General features: G+C 41.9%; 1 protein-coding gene across 1 annotated transcript; it reads left to right on the top strand.

Moving 5' to 3' along the window:
• Positions 1 to 749: 749 nt before the first annotated feature.
• slc30a2 (solute carrier family 30 member 2) lies at positions 750 to 18,732 on the top strand. Its single transcript, XM_079356659.1, has 8 exons — positions 750 to 1,364; positions 7,501 to 7,712; positions 9,177 to 9,323; positions 10,653 to 10,806; positions 11,662 to 11,881; positions 12,181 to 12,286; positions 16,411 to 16,545; positions 17,337 to 18,732. The coding sequence occupies exons 1-8, from the start codon at positions 1,282 to 1,284 to the stop codon at positions 17,480 to 17,482; spliced, it is 1,203 nt and encodes a 400-aa protein (XP_079212785.1). The 5' UTR covers positions 750 to 1,281; the 3' UTR covers positions 17,483 to 18,732.
• The last annotated feature ends 1,799 nt before the right edge of the window (positions 18,733 to 20,531 follow it).

Below are 20,531 nucleotides of genomic sequence, written 5' to 3'. Positions count from 1 at the left end.
TTCCCAAAGAACTTCATCATAAACTCAGATTGCTGATTAAATGTCATGATATATTTGTTTATTGTTAATATTTATTGTTCTACACTTACATGAAGAGTACAGTTATTCAAGTATGTGTATATACGTGTAAGCATTGCCGGACCGGTTAATAAAGAAAACTCGTGATTAAAATTCAAGTTGTGTGTGAAGTCAAAGGAAAATTTCCCACTGTGACAGCAAAGTTTTGTCCCACCGGTACCTGAACGCAGCATCGAAGCCCGCATAACTTTGGCATTTTGCAGTATAGGCCCATGCTATTAAAACATTGATTTAAAAATTATAAAGAGTATTTTATCTTTTCTATTTATTGTTATTGTTCATTTACTGCCTTTATTTCCCTCGGGATCAATAAAGTATCTATCTATCTATCTATCTTTATTGAAAGAGCCCAAATGATTCTAAGTATATGTACACACAGATCTGTAACATGACACGATTTGATCCACAGCAGCACATCTGTCTTTCTTTTTTTGTAAGATAAAATAGGATTGCAATGTCTTTCTTATCAATAAATCTTGCTTTATGTTTTGTTTCTGTTGCCATAAAATAAAATCGGAAATATTTTTGCAATAATTTCACAGAAACATCTTAAGATATCTTCTTTCACCTTACACATACAAAAATAAATAATAATCACACAGCCACAATTAATTTATTGGACACTATTATAAATATATTTACACACTCAGGAGACTTGTACACGTTCAACATTCATCGAGCTCATGTAAATAATGTAAATGTAAACAACGCTGATAAATAGCTTTTAAAAATCATGCACTTATAATTATGTCCTGCATTTGAACAACATATTGGAATGTGTTTGAATAAATTGATTTTCGATCTTGTCCCATTATTGATTCACCAAGCAGAGCTCCTGTGTGTGCTCAGTCAGGCTTCAGTATGTGTCCTGTCCACTCCCAGCTGCTGCAGCCTTCGTATCACTGCTGCTGCTGCATGTTCAAGGCTACAATTAAAACCTCCCTCCAAAAAGCCCGCATGTGGTTTCCTCCCTCCTGCTCCAATCTCTGCACCGCAATGAAGGAATTTCTCCATTTGTTCTGAAGTCTCTCATCATGATGTCCGGCTTCACTTTTCCCCAACACAACTGAAAAACTCAACGGACCTGTCGATTCTCACCGGCAAAAAAAGAAAAGAAAAGAAAAGTCACCTCTACATTTTTTTTTTGCTTATTTAATTTGCCTGATCTCAGACGGGACAGCGGCGGACTGCAGGGCGGAATAAATGGATAATAAGGCAGCAAATTCGGAGAAATCTCACCTGGTGCACGAGAAGAGTGCCAAAATGTATTCTTTAAAGATGCAAAGGTGGGGACATGTCTTATTTCCTGTGTCTGCAGATGCAAGGAGACTGCTGCAATACTAAGTTACCTGTCCACGATCAATGTTGCATGCACATGCTGATTTTTTTTTTAATGATTTAAAGTATAACGAAACAGTCGGATAAGAAAGGGAGAACATTTTTTTAGGGACTTATTCTGGTTGAAAGTAAGCACTTTGGAAGTAGAAGAAGTGTTGTGCACGTGATGATTTGTGCAGGACTCGTCCCGTGTCGTGTCGGTGTGAAGCTGTGTGTGTGGAGCAGTTGTTACCGTGGTGCATGATGAGCAGGCTGCCGCTCTTGTGGGCTGTTTTATGTGAATGAACAAATTCATTTCCATGCTTGGCTTGTTTCTGGACAGCCTGTGACAAATGGCCCCGGGGCCAGTTCACTGAGCAATGCTAAAAACTCATCATCTGTCATTAGAGAGGCTGAGAGCAGCTCACTGCACGGCCGGGCTGCATGGACGGAAATCACCGGGATTTATGTGGAGGTGTGGATACCTGCAGCAGGTGGATACAAACCCAGAGAGGTTGAATCAGCTTGAATATTATTGGAAGAACACATTTTGCATAAGGGAATAATTTTCCATTTCGAAAGAATTCCCGAAATTCCTTGAAATATCCGAATATTAAAAAAAAAAAACCGAACTATATCATGTTCCTTATTCCGCAAAGATATAAATTATTTGCGTCTGTTTCCTTTATTAAGATTATTCCCAAACTCGAAACTGCTAAATTAAAATGTGTGCAACTGTTGTAGCTAAATATATTTTAGAAAAAAGGAAAAGAAAAGGAAACACTGGCCAAGTAAGAAAAATACGCATACAGGCCTAAAAATAAATAAATAAATAAAAAGATACAGACACAGATATTGAATGATCAAAGTTGTTAAAGACGTAAACATTGTTATCCTGCGTAAAAAAAAGAGAAATAGAATAAATGTGCAACAGATGCTCCCCAGCATTGTTTGTTTTTACATTAAAGCAGCTGCAGAAAATAACGAAACTATCGGCCATCATGGGGAAATCAAATCTAGTGTATTTGTTCGATGTATTAAGTTTCCAATCTTTTACTTTTGATTGTCTCTGGTTGAGAACTTGATTAGTCTATAGGCCCTTATGATGCGTCTGATTAATCAATAACTGATAAATGACGGTGACGGATTTAAAAGTAGAGGTGATTCCTTTGAGAAACTGTTTCACGAGCTTTAAATTCAGCAGTTTCTCACCTCAGTGGCTCCAAATCACCTTCGTTCAAAAGATCTAAAGTGACAGGATTTTATTTAAGCACTGAAGCCAAAAGCTGTAAAACATGAAAACACGACGCGTTCTTCAAAGGGCCACTGCTGAAAACTGAGGCCTCTGAAGAGTCCAAATCATGCAGATAATAATCACCACCGACACATGAATATGAATTATCTTTAGAGTTTGCGTGCAGGTGCTGCTGTATTCTTAATCCGGTGTGTGTGTGCGCGTGCATGTGTTACTGTGGTGCGTGCGCGTAGAGACCGAGAGATGTGCATATGGCACCACATTTGAGATTTCATGCACCATTTGCAGCACTCCTGTGTGTGTGTGTGTGTGTGTGTGTGTGTGTGTGTGTGTGTGTATTTCTGAATGTGTGTCAACCTCAGCATTTTCTCCCCAGCTGGTATCAAAGTGGTGAATAAGGGAGAGACATCTCTCATTGTTCAGGTTTAGAGTTTAAAAATAAAGAATTGTATTTCTGCAGAACCAATATTTTTTTTTAAAAAGAACATGTTTTTTTTGTTGTTGTTTTTTGGCACCATCACTAAATTCTTGTAAAGGCTTCACAACAAGTGGATTTTATTCTCAGACCTTTACCAGCTGACTTTGCCAATAAATGTTTGTCTGCAAGTTAGACAGGGTGCCGGAGTTAAACTTTAAGTTTTTGATGGACACATTTCTCTCCTATACGCACCTGTTTTATGAAGCGCCTGTGCATGGATGTTTTCCTCTCAGATGTCACATCAGTGTACTCATCATAGATCAATAACACAATGTGCTTGGGAAGTTTTTTAGACTTAGATCCAAAGAGTTTCTGCTTTCATGTGCAGAAAATCAACAATCCCCTTTAAAAAAACGCCAGACTCTTTATGATGCCCCCCTAAAACCCTTTTTTGTTGGATCATTTGCTCACTGGTAATTGTGATATTTCTGGCTGCGCATGAAGGCAGCATAATTGGCTGAGTGTTAATGGGACTCTGGTTGGAGATGTTGGGTCTGTCAATGCTGCTGCAGCTTCCAGGAGAACTCCACAGATTAAAAACTGAGAAACCGGTCTGGCTTTGATCCGGTCTCTGGGAGCTCGTAAGGTTACCCTATAGAAGAAAATATTCCTCGTAAAAGTATTGTGTGTGATCTTTCCCTCCAATGTAACAGTTTGATGTCTCACATACCTACTTTGTCAGACACTTGGATGTGTAAAAAAAACAGCATTAAAAGCTAAAATGCTTCATTTATGTTCAAGTGTTGAATTCAAAGTTTTAAGTTGTAGAAATGTTGCGTAACTAACTAACACCTGAAACAGAATTTCTCGAGGAAACCAAAGAGGGAGTTTGTCAATATTTCAAGTATTTGACGACCCGTTAGCCGATGAGTAGCGCTAGCATTCAACCACCTAGCTAATCACAGTTAGCTCAGGAGTGTTACATGAAACAAGCTGTGTCCAAAACAACATGCTAACGCACAGCTTACCCGACCAAGAGTTTGCCGTTAGCAACACGCTAATCAATGATAAAGACCATGTTTCCAATCTGAGACACGTTGGCAAAGCTAGCATTAGGCTAGCATGACCATCATGCTAAACGGTGGAACAAAAATGTACATCTAGTCATAAGTAATACAGCTACGTATTAATTTTTAATGTAAATTGAAAACATTTAAAACATTTTACAGAAGATCTACTTTTATCTGTACGCCGCTAGTTAGCTGGCGAGCTCAGCCATTGGATAGTCTGAGAGCCGCTGCACGTTTTAAGACGTTCGATTCAGACACGATAAGTTAAACGCCTCATTTTTTTTTAAAAGTTGGTCCGAATTGTTGTGCAGAGTACTGTGAGAGCAGAGCCACGAGCTGACTCCCCGACTGCATCACTTGGGCGTGTGTACACACATCTGACATCACCATGGCAACAGGAGGAGAGCCTGTTTAATCTGTCTTTGCCCCTATGGTTGGTGGCGGGTCTAGGCCCGTTGAGATATCAGTGCTTTAAAGAAAAATAAGCTCAGTAATAATACGATACTACTTTGTTTAGTGAACAGCAGGAACTAACTCTCTCTCTCTCTCTCTCTCTCTCTCTCTCTCTCTCTCTCTCTCTCTCTCTCTCTCTCTCTCTCTCTCTCTCTCTCTCTCTCTCTCTCTCTCTCTCTCTGTCTCTCTCTCTCTCTCTCTCTCTTTCTCTCTCTCTCTCTCTCTCTCTCTCTCTCTGAAGAGAAAACATTGTTCTTTTCTGCCCTGCATTCATCTTGACGTCGCCGCAGGCCTCGTCCCGTCAGCTAAAGAAAACACTGTGCTCTAAGAAAGCAGACTGCAGCTGTAATTAAACGCTTGATTGTTTTTTTTTTTTTCCAGCGTATTGCTCTTCTGAGGCCTCTTCATATAATATCATTTCACAGATCACTGAATAAACCATCAGGTCTCGAGCACAGCTGCACAAACGCTGCACACCTGCCCTGCGGGGTATCGATGAACACATGAACTCTTAGAGACAAAAACAGAATGAGCTGAGTTTTGTTCTTTTCTAAAACCGATTATTAAAACAGCAGCTGATACGAAACAGATTTCCACACAAGTCGGTGTGAAGCCGGACCTTCACTAACAAACGTTTCACAGCACGACTTTCATGAACATTGGAGGTTACAAAGGAGCCACATGTCGTGATATCGATTAAGCTCGGTGAAGCGTGTGAGAGTTCATGCTGGAGCTGCATAAACAGAGCAACTTTATCTGAGCTTTGGAGAAACTTCTTACATCGACACATTTTTCTTGGACTCACAAATCTGATTGATCGGCTTCTACAACATATAACACAACTTAACTTTAATACTGAGGCGTTCAACTGGCTACACATGAGTAGATTTTTGGTGCAATTTAGGGCCAGATATGCAAAAAATAAATAAATAAATAAAATGAGTTTACTTTGGTAACCGTGACCCCACCAGGGTTTTTTTTTTTTTTTTTTGACATTTCCAAACATTATTCATATATTTATTCAGTTTTATTTTTTGGTGGCATTTTGTTTGAAATGTTATTATAAAGAACATCAGGAATGCTCATGGTTGTGTGTATATGCATGAAGCGCTGTGTCCTGAAATCTGATCAGCCAAACCAAAAATCAAAAACTGTGACTGGTGGTTATTCGCCTTTTCAGAGGCGACGAATCTCGCTTTTTTTGTTGTTGCTGCTTTTAGTTTCTTCTTCTTCTTTTTTGTTTGTATTTGAAAACGTACTTAAATACTTTGCACATCTTTTTTGAACTCGGTGCCCCAGTCGTGAGATCCTCCCCCCCCCCCCCACCTAGTCAAAAACGTCTGGACCCTGTGCAGATGTGTTTTGGTCTTTGTGTGAGCAAGACAGAAAAACGAAGGAAAACGAAGAACGTTTAGTTTGTCTCTCATGACTAAAATCCCTCGTGGAATTAATCGGTTAAGTAAGAAAGTGGAACAGATACTTCGAGGTGTATTTAAGCAGCTATTTCTCTACTTCATGTTTTTTTTATTACAAACGGTTTAAAGACGTTTGGCTTGTTTTATCTGTATGACGCCATGCTGACATTTAAACATATTGTAGCCCTCAGGCATCAAATGTGTGTGAAAGCTGTGTGTGTATGCTGTATATATCAAAGTGTGTGTGTGTGTGTGTGTGTGTGTTGGGGGGAGTGGTTACTCTCATGTCCCAGTGGTACAATTGAACAAAATCTGTTTTCCGCTCGACCGCCTCTTTTCAGCCTGCACATCCCAGAAGATGCCTCTGTGTGTGTGTGTGTGTGTGTGTGTGTGTGTGTGTGTGTGTGATGTAAAGGCTAATATCACGAAACACTGAGGCAATCTCCGATCTGAAATGTGTGTGTGTGTGTGTGTGTGTGTGTGGTTATCTGAAGTGAGGCCAAATTAGTTCTTTTCCACCTCATTAGCCTCATCATCGCAGCTCTCCCTCACTGCCTCACTGCACATGGAAAGAACAGCAACCTGCGTGTGTGTACATTTGTGTGTTTGTGTGTGTATACGTGTGTGTGTGTGTGTGTGTGTGTGTGTGTGTGAGAGAGGAAAATGGAGAACTCAGCATTTTGTTCAGCCCTCATGACAAAAAAAATCCAGCTCAATGAAACGTATTTTATGGTACAAAATCAAACAGCTCAACAACGACTGCAGCCAGGAATCCGTATGAAACATGGACGCAGAATCAGTGACATCACTCACTGGTTTCTGAAGAAGAAGCGCCTTGAAGCCGAACGATGGCCAATCGCCATATTGGAAATGCTGACTCTATACCTAACTTTCAATCAACCCAGAAACAGGCAAAGAGATGGATCCGAGGTTGGCCCTAAGCCTCATGGGAAACATCCGCCTGTCAGTCAACTCAAACACGCTGCTAATTATTCAAATATATTCAACACCACGAATAACTCCATGTCTTAATGTAATCTAAAAAGATTATCCAACCCTCTACAGTTTGATGAATACAACATTTTCTTTGTATCAGGCTGTAAACAGGTTGATTTCTTCTGTGAAACATTTTAACATGGGTGTCAATGGGGATTCTTTAGCGTTTACGGTCAGCCTCAAGTGGACATTTGAGGAACTGCAGGAGAGGGGCTCCTGCAGTTCCACATTGGCTTCATTTTTCAACATCCTGAGGTGGCTGCTTGATCAAAACAAATACCAACAGCATGTTATATGATAGATAGATAGATAGATGGATGGATAGATAGATAGATAGATAGATAGATAGATAGATAGATAGATAGATAGATAGATAGATAGATAGATACTTTATTGATCCCGAGGGAAATTCAAGTTCATGATGTAAAATTAAATAAAAATGTAGAAATAAAAGGGGATGAACACAAAAAAAAGCGACATATTTTTCCTTTTCTGCAGCTCCTTTCCAGACTCCAAAGAACAGTATCCAGACTTACCCTTTAAGAACGGAGGCGTGGCCGGGGCCATCGAGCTGAAACGACCCGTCGGCGCTCACTGCCACGGTGCCAAAGCTCTGAAGTGTGAGGACGGCGTGGACAGACTGCTGGCCAAGAAGAAACTCTACATCGCTTCAGCCGTCTGCCTCGTCTTCATGATCGGAGAGGTCATAGGTAAAAAAAATTATAAAAAAAATATAAAAATAGAAAAGCTGAAATCTCAGAGATGAAAGAAGATCAAAATCTAATTCTCCGAGATGATGAAGGTTTTTTTGTCTGGATTGGCACCATCCACTTTCAAAATGCTTCTACACTGCCAAGCTTCAGACATTTTAGGGGCACGTTAGAAGAAACGTCCTGATTGGTACAAAAATTCATTCATGACATCATTATTCTTTTTTTTTTTTTTTTTACATCTTTAACCTCTTAGCCACACGTTTGTGTCCAAATCTGCACAGCTGAATTTTTTTTTCTTTCCTTCAAACAAAAATAAACTCAAACTTTTTAATGCTGAGAGGATAAAATGGTGCTGCACACTCATTGGCCGACTGCCCGGATGTTTATGATGACATAAAAGACTGTCGCATCCTTTTTTACCCGGGGGGGCATCCCACTAAAAAAGAAGATGTTATATTTAATACAGGTGATGCATTAAATGACATGTTTTATAAAGCTTTAAACGGCGATGGGATCGATGTGATTAAAGCCGGTTACAGCTGGAGACTCTCTCCTCGTCAGCGACTTTTTAAAGACAGATTCGTTTCATAAAACACGTCCACTCGATCACTGAGGAATAAAACCAACATAAAACTTCTCCAAACTGATCGTGTGTTTGCTCTTAGTTGAGAAACATTTTTCACCTGCATGCAAGGAAGTGTTGAAACAGCACATTGATTTATGATGTAAGGTTTTTAATTTCTCAGTGTTGTTAAAATACTTACTTAATATAACACAGTATATGATAGAGCCTGATTGATTGGGGATTTTTCAGGCCAGTTCCAATATTGAAAAAATATCAGATACCAATAAGTCAGCTTGTTCCTTTTCTTGGATCTATGTTTGATCTGTTGAAAATAGATATAAACATTTATTATGTTGATCCCTCAAATGCACTTATCTAGATAGATAGATAGATAGATAGATAGATAGATAGATAGATAGATAGATAGATAGATAGATAGATAGATAGATAGATAGATAGATAGATAGATAGATAGATAGATAGATAGATAGATAGATAGATAGATAGATAGATAGATAGATACTTTATTGATCCCGAGGGAAATTCAGGGAACAGTTGTGGAAAAGATATTAAACGCAGACAGGATGGTCACTCGACTGGAAAGTAGCTGTGCCCCTCTGGTACATCAAAGATTGACACTTTGGAGAGTAATGATGCTTGTTGTAATCCAACATCGCTGCTATCATAATACAATGAAACTCAGATTAAATGATATTTGACTGGTGAATTAATTGAGTGATATCGGTGGATATGTGCGAGAGCTGTCATTGTCATTCTCAAAGCAGCAGATTCAGGCTAAATTTTGAGCGATGACTAATGAATCATTAAGCCCCGCCCCCCTGATTAAGCCTAATGTTAAATGTCCTTACAAGCGTTTACTTCCTGGTTTCCTGCAGGAGGCTACCTGGCCCACAGCTTGGCCATCATGACGGATGCGGCCCACCTCCTGACAGATTTTGGCAGCATGATGGTGAGCCTGTTCTCGCTGTGGATCTCGTCCAGACCGCCCACTAAGACCATGAACTTCGGCTGGCACAGATCAGGTCAGTGTACGGCTGAGTGGAGGGAAGGAGGATGAGGAGATGAATGGACCTGGTTCTTCCTCTGATCCTTCCTTTATTTTAATTTAGTTTGGGCTGCAGGTCACCACTAGTCCTGTTGTCGGTTGTTTTCTAACTTATTTCTTAGGTAGTTTCAGGGAGGCGCCGAGAGTGACGGCTCCAGTCCCTTTCAGAGGACTTGAGTTTATTCTTTATCTTCTGGGTTTTTTGGAGCCGTTCCTATGTGTTTACGGTCTTCAGGTTTTCAGTCTTTGTTTAATTATTATGTTTAAGGAAGCTGTAAAAAAAACAACACTGCTATTCAAAGTCACTGAACAAATCTCGGTTAAAGTCTTCGAGTTTAAATCCAATCTGTGCCTCCTTCAGGGCAGCGCGTTTTTACTGTAGTGTACATTTGTACTTAATGTTTAATTTAATTAATGTTTTGATACAAGCTAGAAGCGTACAATCCTCCGAAGTCTTTAAACAGTTTTCAGATTACAAAAACTTCATTGATTAACAGTAGTCAGTAGACCCAACAGTCAAATCAGGCCCCTCCCCCTCACTTCATAACCACCAGAAGTTCTACCACTGCAGGGTTTGCGTGTAAATTCACTACTTAGCTAACTTTATTCCTTACAAGCCTCTTTAAGCCCCCCCCCCCCCCCCCCCCCCCCCCCCCCCACCCCGTGCCCACTTTCTTCTGATTGGTCAGCTTCCTAGAAGGGCGGCAGAACGCTGCAGGGCTGCAGAGGTTGGGCTGCTCTCCAGAGCTCGGAGAAGCGAGTCGATGTAGGAGCTTTACGTAGAGGCTCGAAGTCGTCTTGGCTTCATATCGTGGTAACTACGACGTGATTTGCAGCAACAAGCCGTTTAGCGCCCTCTGCAGATTTATCCTGGAATTACTCGAACATACCTTTACCTCCTGATTGATCTGAACTTTGAACATGTTTAATTTGGGCATCCAGCATTGCAATTATGTGAATTTTCCAATTGGGATCAGCTCAATAGGTCAACTTTAACTTTGAAGAGTAGTCGACCTTGGTATAGACATTAACACTGTTTGCATTTGCAGCTGTACTGAACAAACCGTTCTCCAGGAAATAAAAAAACTATCACACTGGATTGACTCGACTAATCTCTGGAGTTTCCCACTGAACATCACACTTTAAAGCACTTTATTGAACATCTGGATCTCTGTTGTTGTGTCCTGTGTGTCTGACTCGTGTTCAGTAACTTAACTTCATGTCCTGCTGAGATCCTCCGACGGCCTGCTGCTGTTGCGAGTGTGATGCAGTGTGTGAATTAAGATCTCTCTCTCTCTCTTCACAGAGATCCTCGGGGCGTTCATCTCAGTCATCTCCATCTGGATCGTGACGGGGGCTCTGGTCTACTTAGCCATCGAGAGGATCGTGCGCAACGACTACGAGATTGATGGCCACGTAATGTTGGTCACCTCCGGGTGCGCCGTCATCGTCAACATAATGTGAGTGCTGCTCGGCATAATGGGCGTTAATATGGTACATTATGTTGGCGTGATAACGGTTACTAATGACATTTGGAGCTTGGCGCTGCGTGAAAAGAGCGACGGACAGTGATGGTTTTATGGTGTGGGGAAACCTTCAGTCATGTTGAGGGGTGAACGTCTCTCTGAACGTCTCATGCAGTCTGCTCACACCTTTAAATATAATCTGACTGATGTTCAACATTGTTGGGCACCTGAAGGACACCTTCAGGTGTTAAATTAAAGGACGTAGAAAGACGGGAAGGTTCAAGCAGACTGCTGCTCTGCTGTCTTACCAGATGAATGTTTGTAGTTGCAGTGCTTGCTGGTCTCGATCCTGTCCTAGCATGTTTAGCATGTTTGAATCACCCAGAGTAGAGGCAACTTGCCGTTATCTAGAACAGTTTAAACACCTCATTAAGAAAAAAGGTCTGTTGTTATAAGTTGAGTCTATAGACATGAATGCAAAGTCAGGTCTCAAGTCTTCCGTTTTAAAACTTGAGTCGAAGGCCAAGTCCTCAAGTAGGCGGGTATTTTTTATTTATGTGGTTTAGGTCACTAAAAAAGCGCACCTTTTGCAAAACTCCTTCCAGGCTGAACATTTTCAGAGACGTTTAAAGTGTTTATGTGCAGATGGGGAGTATGGAGTGTTGGGCTCCTCCGTGTAACATCATTATGAGACGCCGTCACTTTGTTTACATGAGATTAGAGGAGACGTAGCCAAACTAGTGCTGGTGCTAACGACGCTAACTGGACTTTTTACATACTTACACATTCGATGAACGGAGTTTTCTATTCAGTGAAAGCACCTCTCTCTCTCTCTCTCTCTCTCTGCAGCATGGCCTACATCCTCCATCACTCCACCACCTTCCACAGCCACGGCAGCGGCTACCACCAGATCGACGAGGACGGCCACAGCCCCGTCTCTCACGGCCACTCCCACTCGCTCCTCGGTGGCCATAGTAACACGAGCGTCCGGGCCGCGTTCATCCACGTGGTCGGCGATCTGCTGCAGAGCGTCGGCGTCATGGTGGCAGCGACCATCATCTACTTTCGGGTCAGATATAGATCACATTCATGTTAGGATGAGACTGTGACCTCGGTTGACTCGTTCAGGGTCTACATGCTGTTAAAAGAGCGATAAGCGTTTAGAAAAACAGAACTTCCCTCAAACATTTAGCTTGTGTAAAGTGAGAGAAGCCAGTTTGGGGTCTTTAATTTATTCCGTGTGGGTGAATCACCTTGCAACATGTTCTCTTTGTTTCTGCCCCGAGAATTTTCTTGTGACCGTGGACGCCATCTGATGTCCCCTCATGCAATCTGTAAAGTCTCTTTTTTTTTTTTTTTTTTTTACAGCCCGAGTATAAGGTTGCAGATCCCATCTGTACGTTCCTGTTCTCCGTCTTTGTCCTCTGCACCACCGTCACCATCCTCAGAGACGTCTTTAGGATACTACTGGAAGGTACTGAACTTAGAAACCTGCAGATTTGAGCTTGTTGGCTCAATCCGTCCAAAAACTCAAACTCAAAATGTAAATTTTTTTGTGCTAGGAAACCTCACAGTGAATTTTTTTAAATAAGTGACAGCGCAAAAAGAGACGTAGTTCAGGCCTTTCCCAGAGCAGCCTTGACACTGATGTGGATCCATCCTCTGACCTTTGCCCTCCAGCCTCGTTGTCAGCAACCAAGGCCAAGACGGTCAAAAATAGAAGCAGGCCTCAGTGAGAATTGAACTCACGACCCCTGGTTTACTAGACCAGTGCTCTAACCACTGAGCTATGAGGCCTTACCGGCTGATGTGTCACATGGCTGTCATTTTAACGTCAATCATGTAAGGAGGACACGCCCAGCTCATACAGAAGTTATTGTTAGGATAGTGTGATACCAGCCCGACCGGTTGAATCAGCAAATAAAGGCCGACAAATCATCCACTGTGTCACTTTAAGATGTCCATTAGATCGTTGGTTAGGACAATGTGTGAACATCCCTGACATGCAAACGTGAGACACTCTGGAAAGACTGTGAGGGATACTCAAGAGAGAGATGGCATCCTGTGGGTTGACAGGTTGGCGCCCTCCTTCCTAGTCGTCTCCCTGACAGACCCATGACACCTCCAGAGGGTTCAGCAGTGAATCCCGGCGTCCCGTGCTCACTCCCCAGATACCGTCTCCTCACCTGAGGGCCCAGGTGGAGTCCTGTCTCTCCAGCGACTGACTCCCCTCTTTAAGTAGCTCTGGAGAGGTCTTTGACTGCCTGCCGGTTGGCCTTTCCTTGCACTCCCACCTCCCAGAGTAACCTTGATGTTTATGTAACCAGTCGGACCTTTGCCCTCCAACCTCGTTGTTGACCGTCGTCTGCCACGTCAGCAAAACTCCAGTTTATTTTGCTTTCATGCCTCCTCCACTGCGTTCTGCCAGGGAACCGTAGGCTCAATGATGCAGACGAGATGGAGTGAGTAAGGTATGGCCTGAGGTTGGTTACTGCGATCTCAGGGGAGAAAGAACAGCAGTGTACCAGTCACCTGCTCAGCCGACCTGTCCGGTGTTAAAGTGGGAGGACTGGATCGACCCTGACCTTCATGGTCAAACGCTGCTCCTGGCTCCAAGCATGAACCTCTTTGAACGAGTCGCCTTGCTCCTGGCTGGTTTGTTGGCCACAAATCCAAGACCACCCCTCCTTAGCTGGGCTTGATGTACGAAGGTCTGGGGTCAAAAGGTAAGCAGGCCTCAGTGAGAATTGAACTCACGACCCCTGGTTTACTAGACCAGTGCTCTAACCACTGAGCTATGAGGCCTTACCTGCAGAGGTGTCACATGACTGTCATTTTAACGTCAATCATGAAAGGAGGACACGCCCAGCTCATACAGAAGTTATTCTTAGGATAGTGTGATACCAGCACGACCGGTTGAATCTGCAAATAAAGGCCGACAAATCATCCACTGTGTCACTTTAAGATGTCCATTAGATCGTTGGTTAGGACAATGTGTGAACATCCCTGACATGCAAACGTGAGACACTCTGGATAAACTGTGAGGGATACTCAAGGGAGAGATGTGGCATCCTGTGGGTTGACAGGTTGGCGCCCTCCTTCCTAGTCGTCTCCCTGACAGACCCATGACACCTCCAGAGGGTTCAGCAGTGAATCCCGGCGTCCCATGCTCACTCCCCAGATACCGTCTCCTCACCTGAGGGCCCAGGTGGAGTCCTTTCTCTCCAGCGACTGACTCCCCTCTTTAAGTAGCTCTGGAGAGGTCTTTGACAGCCTGCCGGTTGGCCTTTCCTTGCACTCCCACCTCCCAGAGTAGCCTTGATGTTTATGTAGCCAAACCCTCTGCAGCACGTACTTCGACCAGTCGGACCTTTGCCCTCCAACCTCGTTGTTGAACGTCGTCTGCCAAGTCAGCAAAACTCAAGTTTATTTCGCTTTCACGCCTCCTCCACTGGCTTCAGCCAGGGAACCGTAGGCTCAATGATGCAGACGAGATGGAGTGAGTAAGGTATGGCCTGAGATTGGTTACTGCGATCTCAGGTGAGGAAGAACAGCAGTGTACCAGTACCTTCCAGTCACCTGCTCAGCCGACCTGTCCGGTGTTAAAGTGGGAGGACTGGATCGACCCTGACCTTCATGGTCAAACGCTGCTCCTGGCTCCAAGCATGAACCTCTTTGAACGAGTTGCCTTGTTCCTGGCTGGTTTGCTGGCCACAAAGCCAAGACCACCCCTCCTTAGCTGGGCTTGATGTACGAAGGTCTGGGGTCAAAAGGTGAGCAGGCCCCAGCGAGAATTGAACTCGCGACCCCTGGTTTACAAGACCAGTGCTCTAACCACTGAGCTATGAGGCCTTACCTGTAAGTACAATGTACGATTGACTATTTAATGTCAATCACAGAGGAGAACACTCCCTTCTCACAGGAGCTATCATTAGGACAGTGTGATACCAGTCTGACCAGTTCAATCTGCAAATGAAGGCGTACAAGTCTCTTGATCAAGATGTGACATAACATGTAAATAAGTGAGTGTCACAGGTGTCAGTGAAGCTTTTTTAAAAATTAGACAAACTACTGGTTTTAGCTAAGCTAACTAGCTGCTAGTTGTTGCTTCACATTTAAAGGAAGAACTTTTCGATCCAGACGATGTCGCCCTTGAGCACCGGCGTTAAACCAAAACAAACCCCTTCTTCACTCGTGTCTGCTCAAAAGAGTTCAGAGTTACTCCGCACCATGAAACTAGAGACTAATGTTGGCGCAATTTAAGTAGCTCACAGCTTCACATTGCACGTAAATTTAAGCCGAATCAAAGAGATCTAAAGACACTTATGTGACATCCAAATAAGAGCGTGTTCTTCTTTTGTCTAAAACAGCTCTTATACACAAGAATACTATGAAGAATGAGAATACTATTATACTATGAATGAGTGTAATAATGCTGCACATTCTTCCCTTTAAGGACATGACGGGGAATGTAAAAAAATGCTGAAGACAGCACAAAAGTGAAAAGGTTGGATATCCTGGTCTGCAGCCAGCCGTGATCAAGCTGTCATGTTATCTTCAGATTTTACGACGTCAGTGCCACAAGTCTAAAAGGACTGTCAGAAGATTCAGAGCATATTTGTGGAGTGACGAAGGCAGCCGTGCATTATTTGATGAAATCACCACAGACGTCTGTAGACGATAGCTGTCAAATTACAGACGCATGCTTCATAGAGTGAGGGCTCTTTTCTGACACTTGACTGGTGACAGCTCGCCACTCTGTTGAAGTTAAAATGAAACAAAGAGCGCAGATGGTCAGATCCCCGGGGTGAAGAGCAATTTACATGACCATTCATGCACGGTGTATTATATATGTGTAATATATTTAGGCAATAAGGAGTCTTAAAATATGAACACTTAGATAACTTATACTTGAAAAAAAAAAAAAAAAAAAAACGACAAAGGAAAAGTTTGAGTGTTTGGTGTTGTTAGATCGCAGCATAATCATTTAATAACCAAATTGGGAATATAAAATTACATAAATAAATAAATCTAAATTAATGTGAATCATAGTTAAACGACAGGGACAACTTCATGCCGATAAGAAATTAAAAACTAGAACTGACAAGAAATGATGCGGAGTTCCCCAGGGCTCCGTTCTCGGGCCACTTCTTATCGATGATAGCACGAGCTCAGAACGATAAAAACTAAAAATATATATATTTCCACAATTAATTTGAGGATGTACAGATTTATCAAATTTGTAACAAAACGGCGACTACATATTACAATCGAGTTAAAACTTTAGAAAATGTATTCATGTTTTCTTAAATCTAACTGCGCTGGGATTTTAATTTTACACTTTTTATTGGAATCGTTTGGTTTCCTTATTTATATTACCTTAAGTTTATTTGATGTCTTCTTAATGTTTTTCTCGTTTGTATTGAAGAATTAATTGTGTGTTGCTGTGGAGCAGACTTCCCCTGCTTTGCTCCATGTTATTACAAACTGAGCTTGCTTATTGGACTCTTATTATTAGATTTAAATTCAGGGCACATACACGGATATACAGATATGGTATATTGGGTATAAACGTATCGCCTGTTGTTGTCTTTTCAGGGTCTCCTAAAGGAATAGAGTTTAACTCCGTAAAGGAAGTGCTGCTGTCGGTGAAGGCTGTGAAGTCGATGCACGGTCTGCATCTCTGGGCTTTGACTCTGGGCCAGACACTCGTCTCCGTTCACCTGGCGATAGGTGAGTGACAGAAACTGATTTATGACCTACTCGGAGCGGCGAGGACTGGGACATAAAAAAAACTGCACAGTAGAGGGAAAGATGGGATCATCCTGGCAATCGAAGGTCTAAGAACGAAGGGTGATGTACTTTGTCTCGTATTTTAAAAACATCTGTAATTTAGTGCTTTAAAAATAAGCTTTACGATGTTTGTCAAAGGCCTGCAGTGATGGGATTACTGACCGACAAGCTACACAAAGGCGTTTTCTTTTTTAGCATTATTGACAAGATCCAACAAACCTGATGTCAAGATGATAAAATACATGTCTGGGATATTTGAGCCCTGCAGCGTTCGAGCTGCCTTTCTCGAAACTTCAAGTGACTTATTTGCTTAACTCAGCACCTGCCCTTCTTTGGTTTGGATGTTTTCTTGAGTGTTGAGCTGAAAAAGCAGCGTAACCACAAACTCATGCTAACTCATTGGTCAACCCTTGATCCCATGAAAACTGATTAATATCATTTATAAATACAAAGGAATGAGCAGATCTCAGCTCAAAGCTACGTGTTTTAGCGGGAATGCTAAATGTGCATTGGGGGAAATTTCCACGCGACTCTCGAGAGCCATCAACTGTTCGAGTTTAACCGTCAAGGGAGATTCATTTCACACAGATTGAGCGATTCAAGCGTAATCTCTTCCACCTGCATTGCTCTAATTTGTTTTACATTCACGATGAGAAGAATAAAGTCATCAGAGAAAGTCAGTAAAAGGGAAACATTCATGCTCACCGTGTTATTTTCTGTCTTATGATCAGAGGAAGGTGCCGACGCTCAGTCTGTGCTGCAGGAGGCCACCGATCTGCTCAACACAAAGTTTGGTTTCTACAGCATCACCATCCAGGTGGAGCTTTACTCTGAAGACATGAGTCACTGCTCCCACTGCCAGGACCCCTGTGACTGATACTGATACTGGACGGGGACAAGACTGGACCCAAACAGGAACATGGAACAGGACTCGGACACATTCCCCATTCTCTCTGGGTGAGCTGTACTCATAACGCAGCCTCCTGTCTCAGGAGCAAATTTAGTTGAGTTGCGTGAACTTCCTCAGTGAACTCATCCATGTGTTAAGGTGGTCAGGTGTTTACGCTGGAGCTCAGTGCTAACATGGATACGAGCAAATCCTCCTTAGAGACTGGAATTACAAAGCTAGTAATTGGCTCTCCAGTCTTTGTTATTGTTGCTAGTCTTGCTAATAGATGTGACAATTTAATAAAATAGTTCACCAAAAGTAATTTGGAGACCTGGTAGAAAACATTTTATCAAAATGTTGTTTCTGTCCCGAAAAATATGCGAAACAGCCGAAGACAGTTTTTTTTGTCTTCAGCAGTGAGTCTGGTCCTGCTCAAGGTTTCTGCCTATGAATGGACACTTTCTGTCGCCAATGCTGCCAAATTCTTGATCGTCATTTGATTAATGTTGGGCCTTCCAAAAATGGTGCGGAAGTTTCTTGAAATAACTTCTGTAATGATTTGGGTCAATACGACCAGTTGATTAGCTTTAGCATCGTAGCGGGAACAGAAGAAATCACAAGCAAAGCTTCCTTTAAATTAAAAAAATAAATAAAAAATGTGCCTGCTTTTACAACCTCAACCAAAAATGAAGACATTTTTAAAATGTCTTTTTGTAAGACATTTAAAAGATAAGCTATAGACCAATGACTGAGCTTCAGAGTTACTGAACAGTAAAATTGTAATTTTGATGTGACTGCCAGCTAGTTAGGTAACAGCTGCTAAAACAGAACACTGCCTGTATTTTTAGTATTAAATGGAAATAAAGAAAACTGCCAAATAAAGACACGCAATAGGTCCAGAACGGAAAAAATATCCTACAAATTCCCTGATATTTCAGACACTGATGGCCGAGTAGTGGTTAGGTCGCGCCCCATGTACTGAGGACAGTTGGGTTGAGTCGACGCCAATATGCGACCAATGAAGCTAAATATGCGGCATGCATTAAGTCATGTAAATCCTGATGTAGCACCAGAACTTCCACCAGAAACACATGGATGACTTCAATGTCGATTGTTTCAAAACCAACTCCACCAAACGTCAGATCTCCTGGACACTCGCCTTACAGCTCACTGTTGTCTTTATTCCATTGATCCGCTTTCCATGTCAATTAATTTATAGCAGCTTGTCATGAACGATTTGTACTGATGGTTTTTACTTTGGGGAGATCATGAAATGCCATCGTGTCTATCAGGTCTTTTAAACTTGCTTTATTCCATAATCATCCTGAAGGCAGCAGTGCAATAATCAACCATTTTAAAGCACATTTTGATTTATATAAAACAGCTATAAAACACAGGATGCATTAACTCTGCTATCTCTCACTGGTCTGAAAACTGGGGCTGTCGAATGAATAAAATATTTAACTGTGATTCATCACTAAATTTTAACAGTTAATCACGATTGATTATGTTGGAAATTAAATTATCTTGCATCGAAAAATAAAAATGTACTGAGTGAGTTAGGTTTTTATTTAGATTTCTTCCCATCTTAAGCTGGAAGTGGTTTAACTTGCTGTTTGAAATCAAGCCAGCTTTTATTTTGAAATAAAGTTCAATGTAAACTTCAAAGCATGCAAAATCAGAACTGAATTAATGGTGATTTACTGGTTAATGTTGACAGCCCTACTTAAAAACTTAAACTTTAATGGTTCTTTGGGACTCTCTTGGAATATTTGTCGTATTGTACTTCATCACCAAGCTGGCTCAAGTGTCTGTCTTTAATGTTAGAATTCAGCCAAATCTATACATGACCGATATCTCTACAGTACTGTACTTTCTTTCTCACATCACGCCAAAGATGGAGGCTCATCTCTGGAAATGTGAAGGTTGATTCACATGTGCAACGTAGTGAATGTGTCGGAAGATACCAACAGCTTCAGCACCAAAATCATTAAGGGCTATTATAGGTGGTAGGTTCTTTTTTTAAATCTTGTGTTGCAGACATTTCCTCGTTTAGTTTTGTTGTTCAGACGGGTTTGACAAACAGTGGATGTTGTATTGACTGAGCAGAAGAAAGCAGACTGGGAAAGAGTGAGCGTAGAAACGATTTAGTCTGGAAGTCGAATTATTAGTTTTTGGCTTCGTGCCGTCATCAATCTCTACCCTTTTTCTTCCTGTAGCTTCGATGTCATCCAGGTCCTGGTAAATACAAAGCTTGATCCAGAGGCAACTGGACCGGTTGAAGCTTTTTTTTTTTTTAGAACTGAAAAAGCCCTTCGGAGCAGAGGTGACACATTTTCAGGATCTTCAACCAGCCCAGTTACCTTTGGATCTGGAATCTTTAAAGGATTTTTGGGTACATTGGCCTCTAATGTTTGGTTAAGTTAATGATAGCATTGATTTAGTATCTGAGTCCATGTCACAATGTAACTACTATGTGACAACTCTGTCTTTCGCTAGCTAAGGTCAAAACCATTGCAAACAAGAGAAGGACAGTAGAGCGTTTCCCCTCATGTGTAGTAAACAGTAAACTAACCGTTACCGTCTGCCTTGGTTGTTCAGCACTTTGGTCAACATGAGGTGTTTTTAATCAAACTATAGGTGGATGTGATTATTGAGTCATTGACATCATCAGTTCTGGGGACCACGAATATTCGCAGCATGTTTCACTGGACACTTCGGCCATATTTTTTTTTTTTTATTGGTACTGACACGGATCATTTTGAGAGACATATTTTTTTAAATCATTCATCGTCCAAAAGAAAAGCCGACAACCTGTTGCCATGCCTGTAATGTTTCACAGCTACCATCAGTTGTGGATGTTGTCCGTCGCTCCCAAAGAACAAATTATGTGTCCGTTGTAAATGCAAAAGAACTGACATCCATTCTGGTCCAAATACTTGCATGGTTGTTCGCTGTTGATCGATATCATGTACAGTTCAAAGTCTCTTGTTCGACTGCCAATCAGAATATGTTGATATACCATGCGGAGGATTAA

The sequence above is a fragment of the Symphodus melops genome (assembly GCF_947650265.1).
Source record: "Symphodus melops genome assembly, chromosome: 1".
Taxonomy (NCBI): Eukaryota; Metazoa; Chordata; class Actinopteri; order Labriformes; family Labridae; genus Symphodus; species Symphodus melops.
The sequence above is the reverse complement of the archived record's forward strand: the minus strand, read 5'-3'. Positions and strand labels throughout refer to the sequence as shown.

Coding starts and splice junctions, on each gene's coding strand:
- slc30a2 (XM_079356659.1), top strand. CDS start 1,282: ATGGATAATAAGGCAGCAAATTCGGAGAAATCTCACCTGGTGCACGAG. Junction 1,365..7,500: donor TATTCTTTAAAGATGCAAAG/GTGGGGACATGT, acceptor CCTTTTCTGCAG/CTCCTTTCCAGACTCCAAAG. Junction 7,713..9,176: donor CATGATCGGAGAGGTCATAG/GTAAAAAAAATT, acceptor GGTTTCCTGCAG/GAGGCTACCTGGCCCACAGC.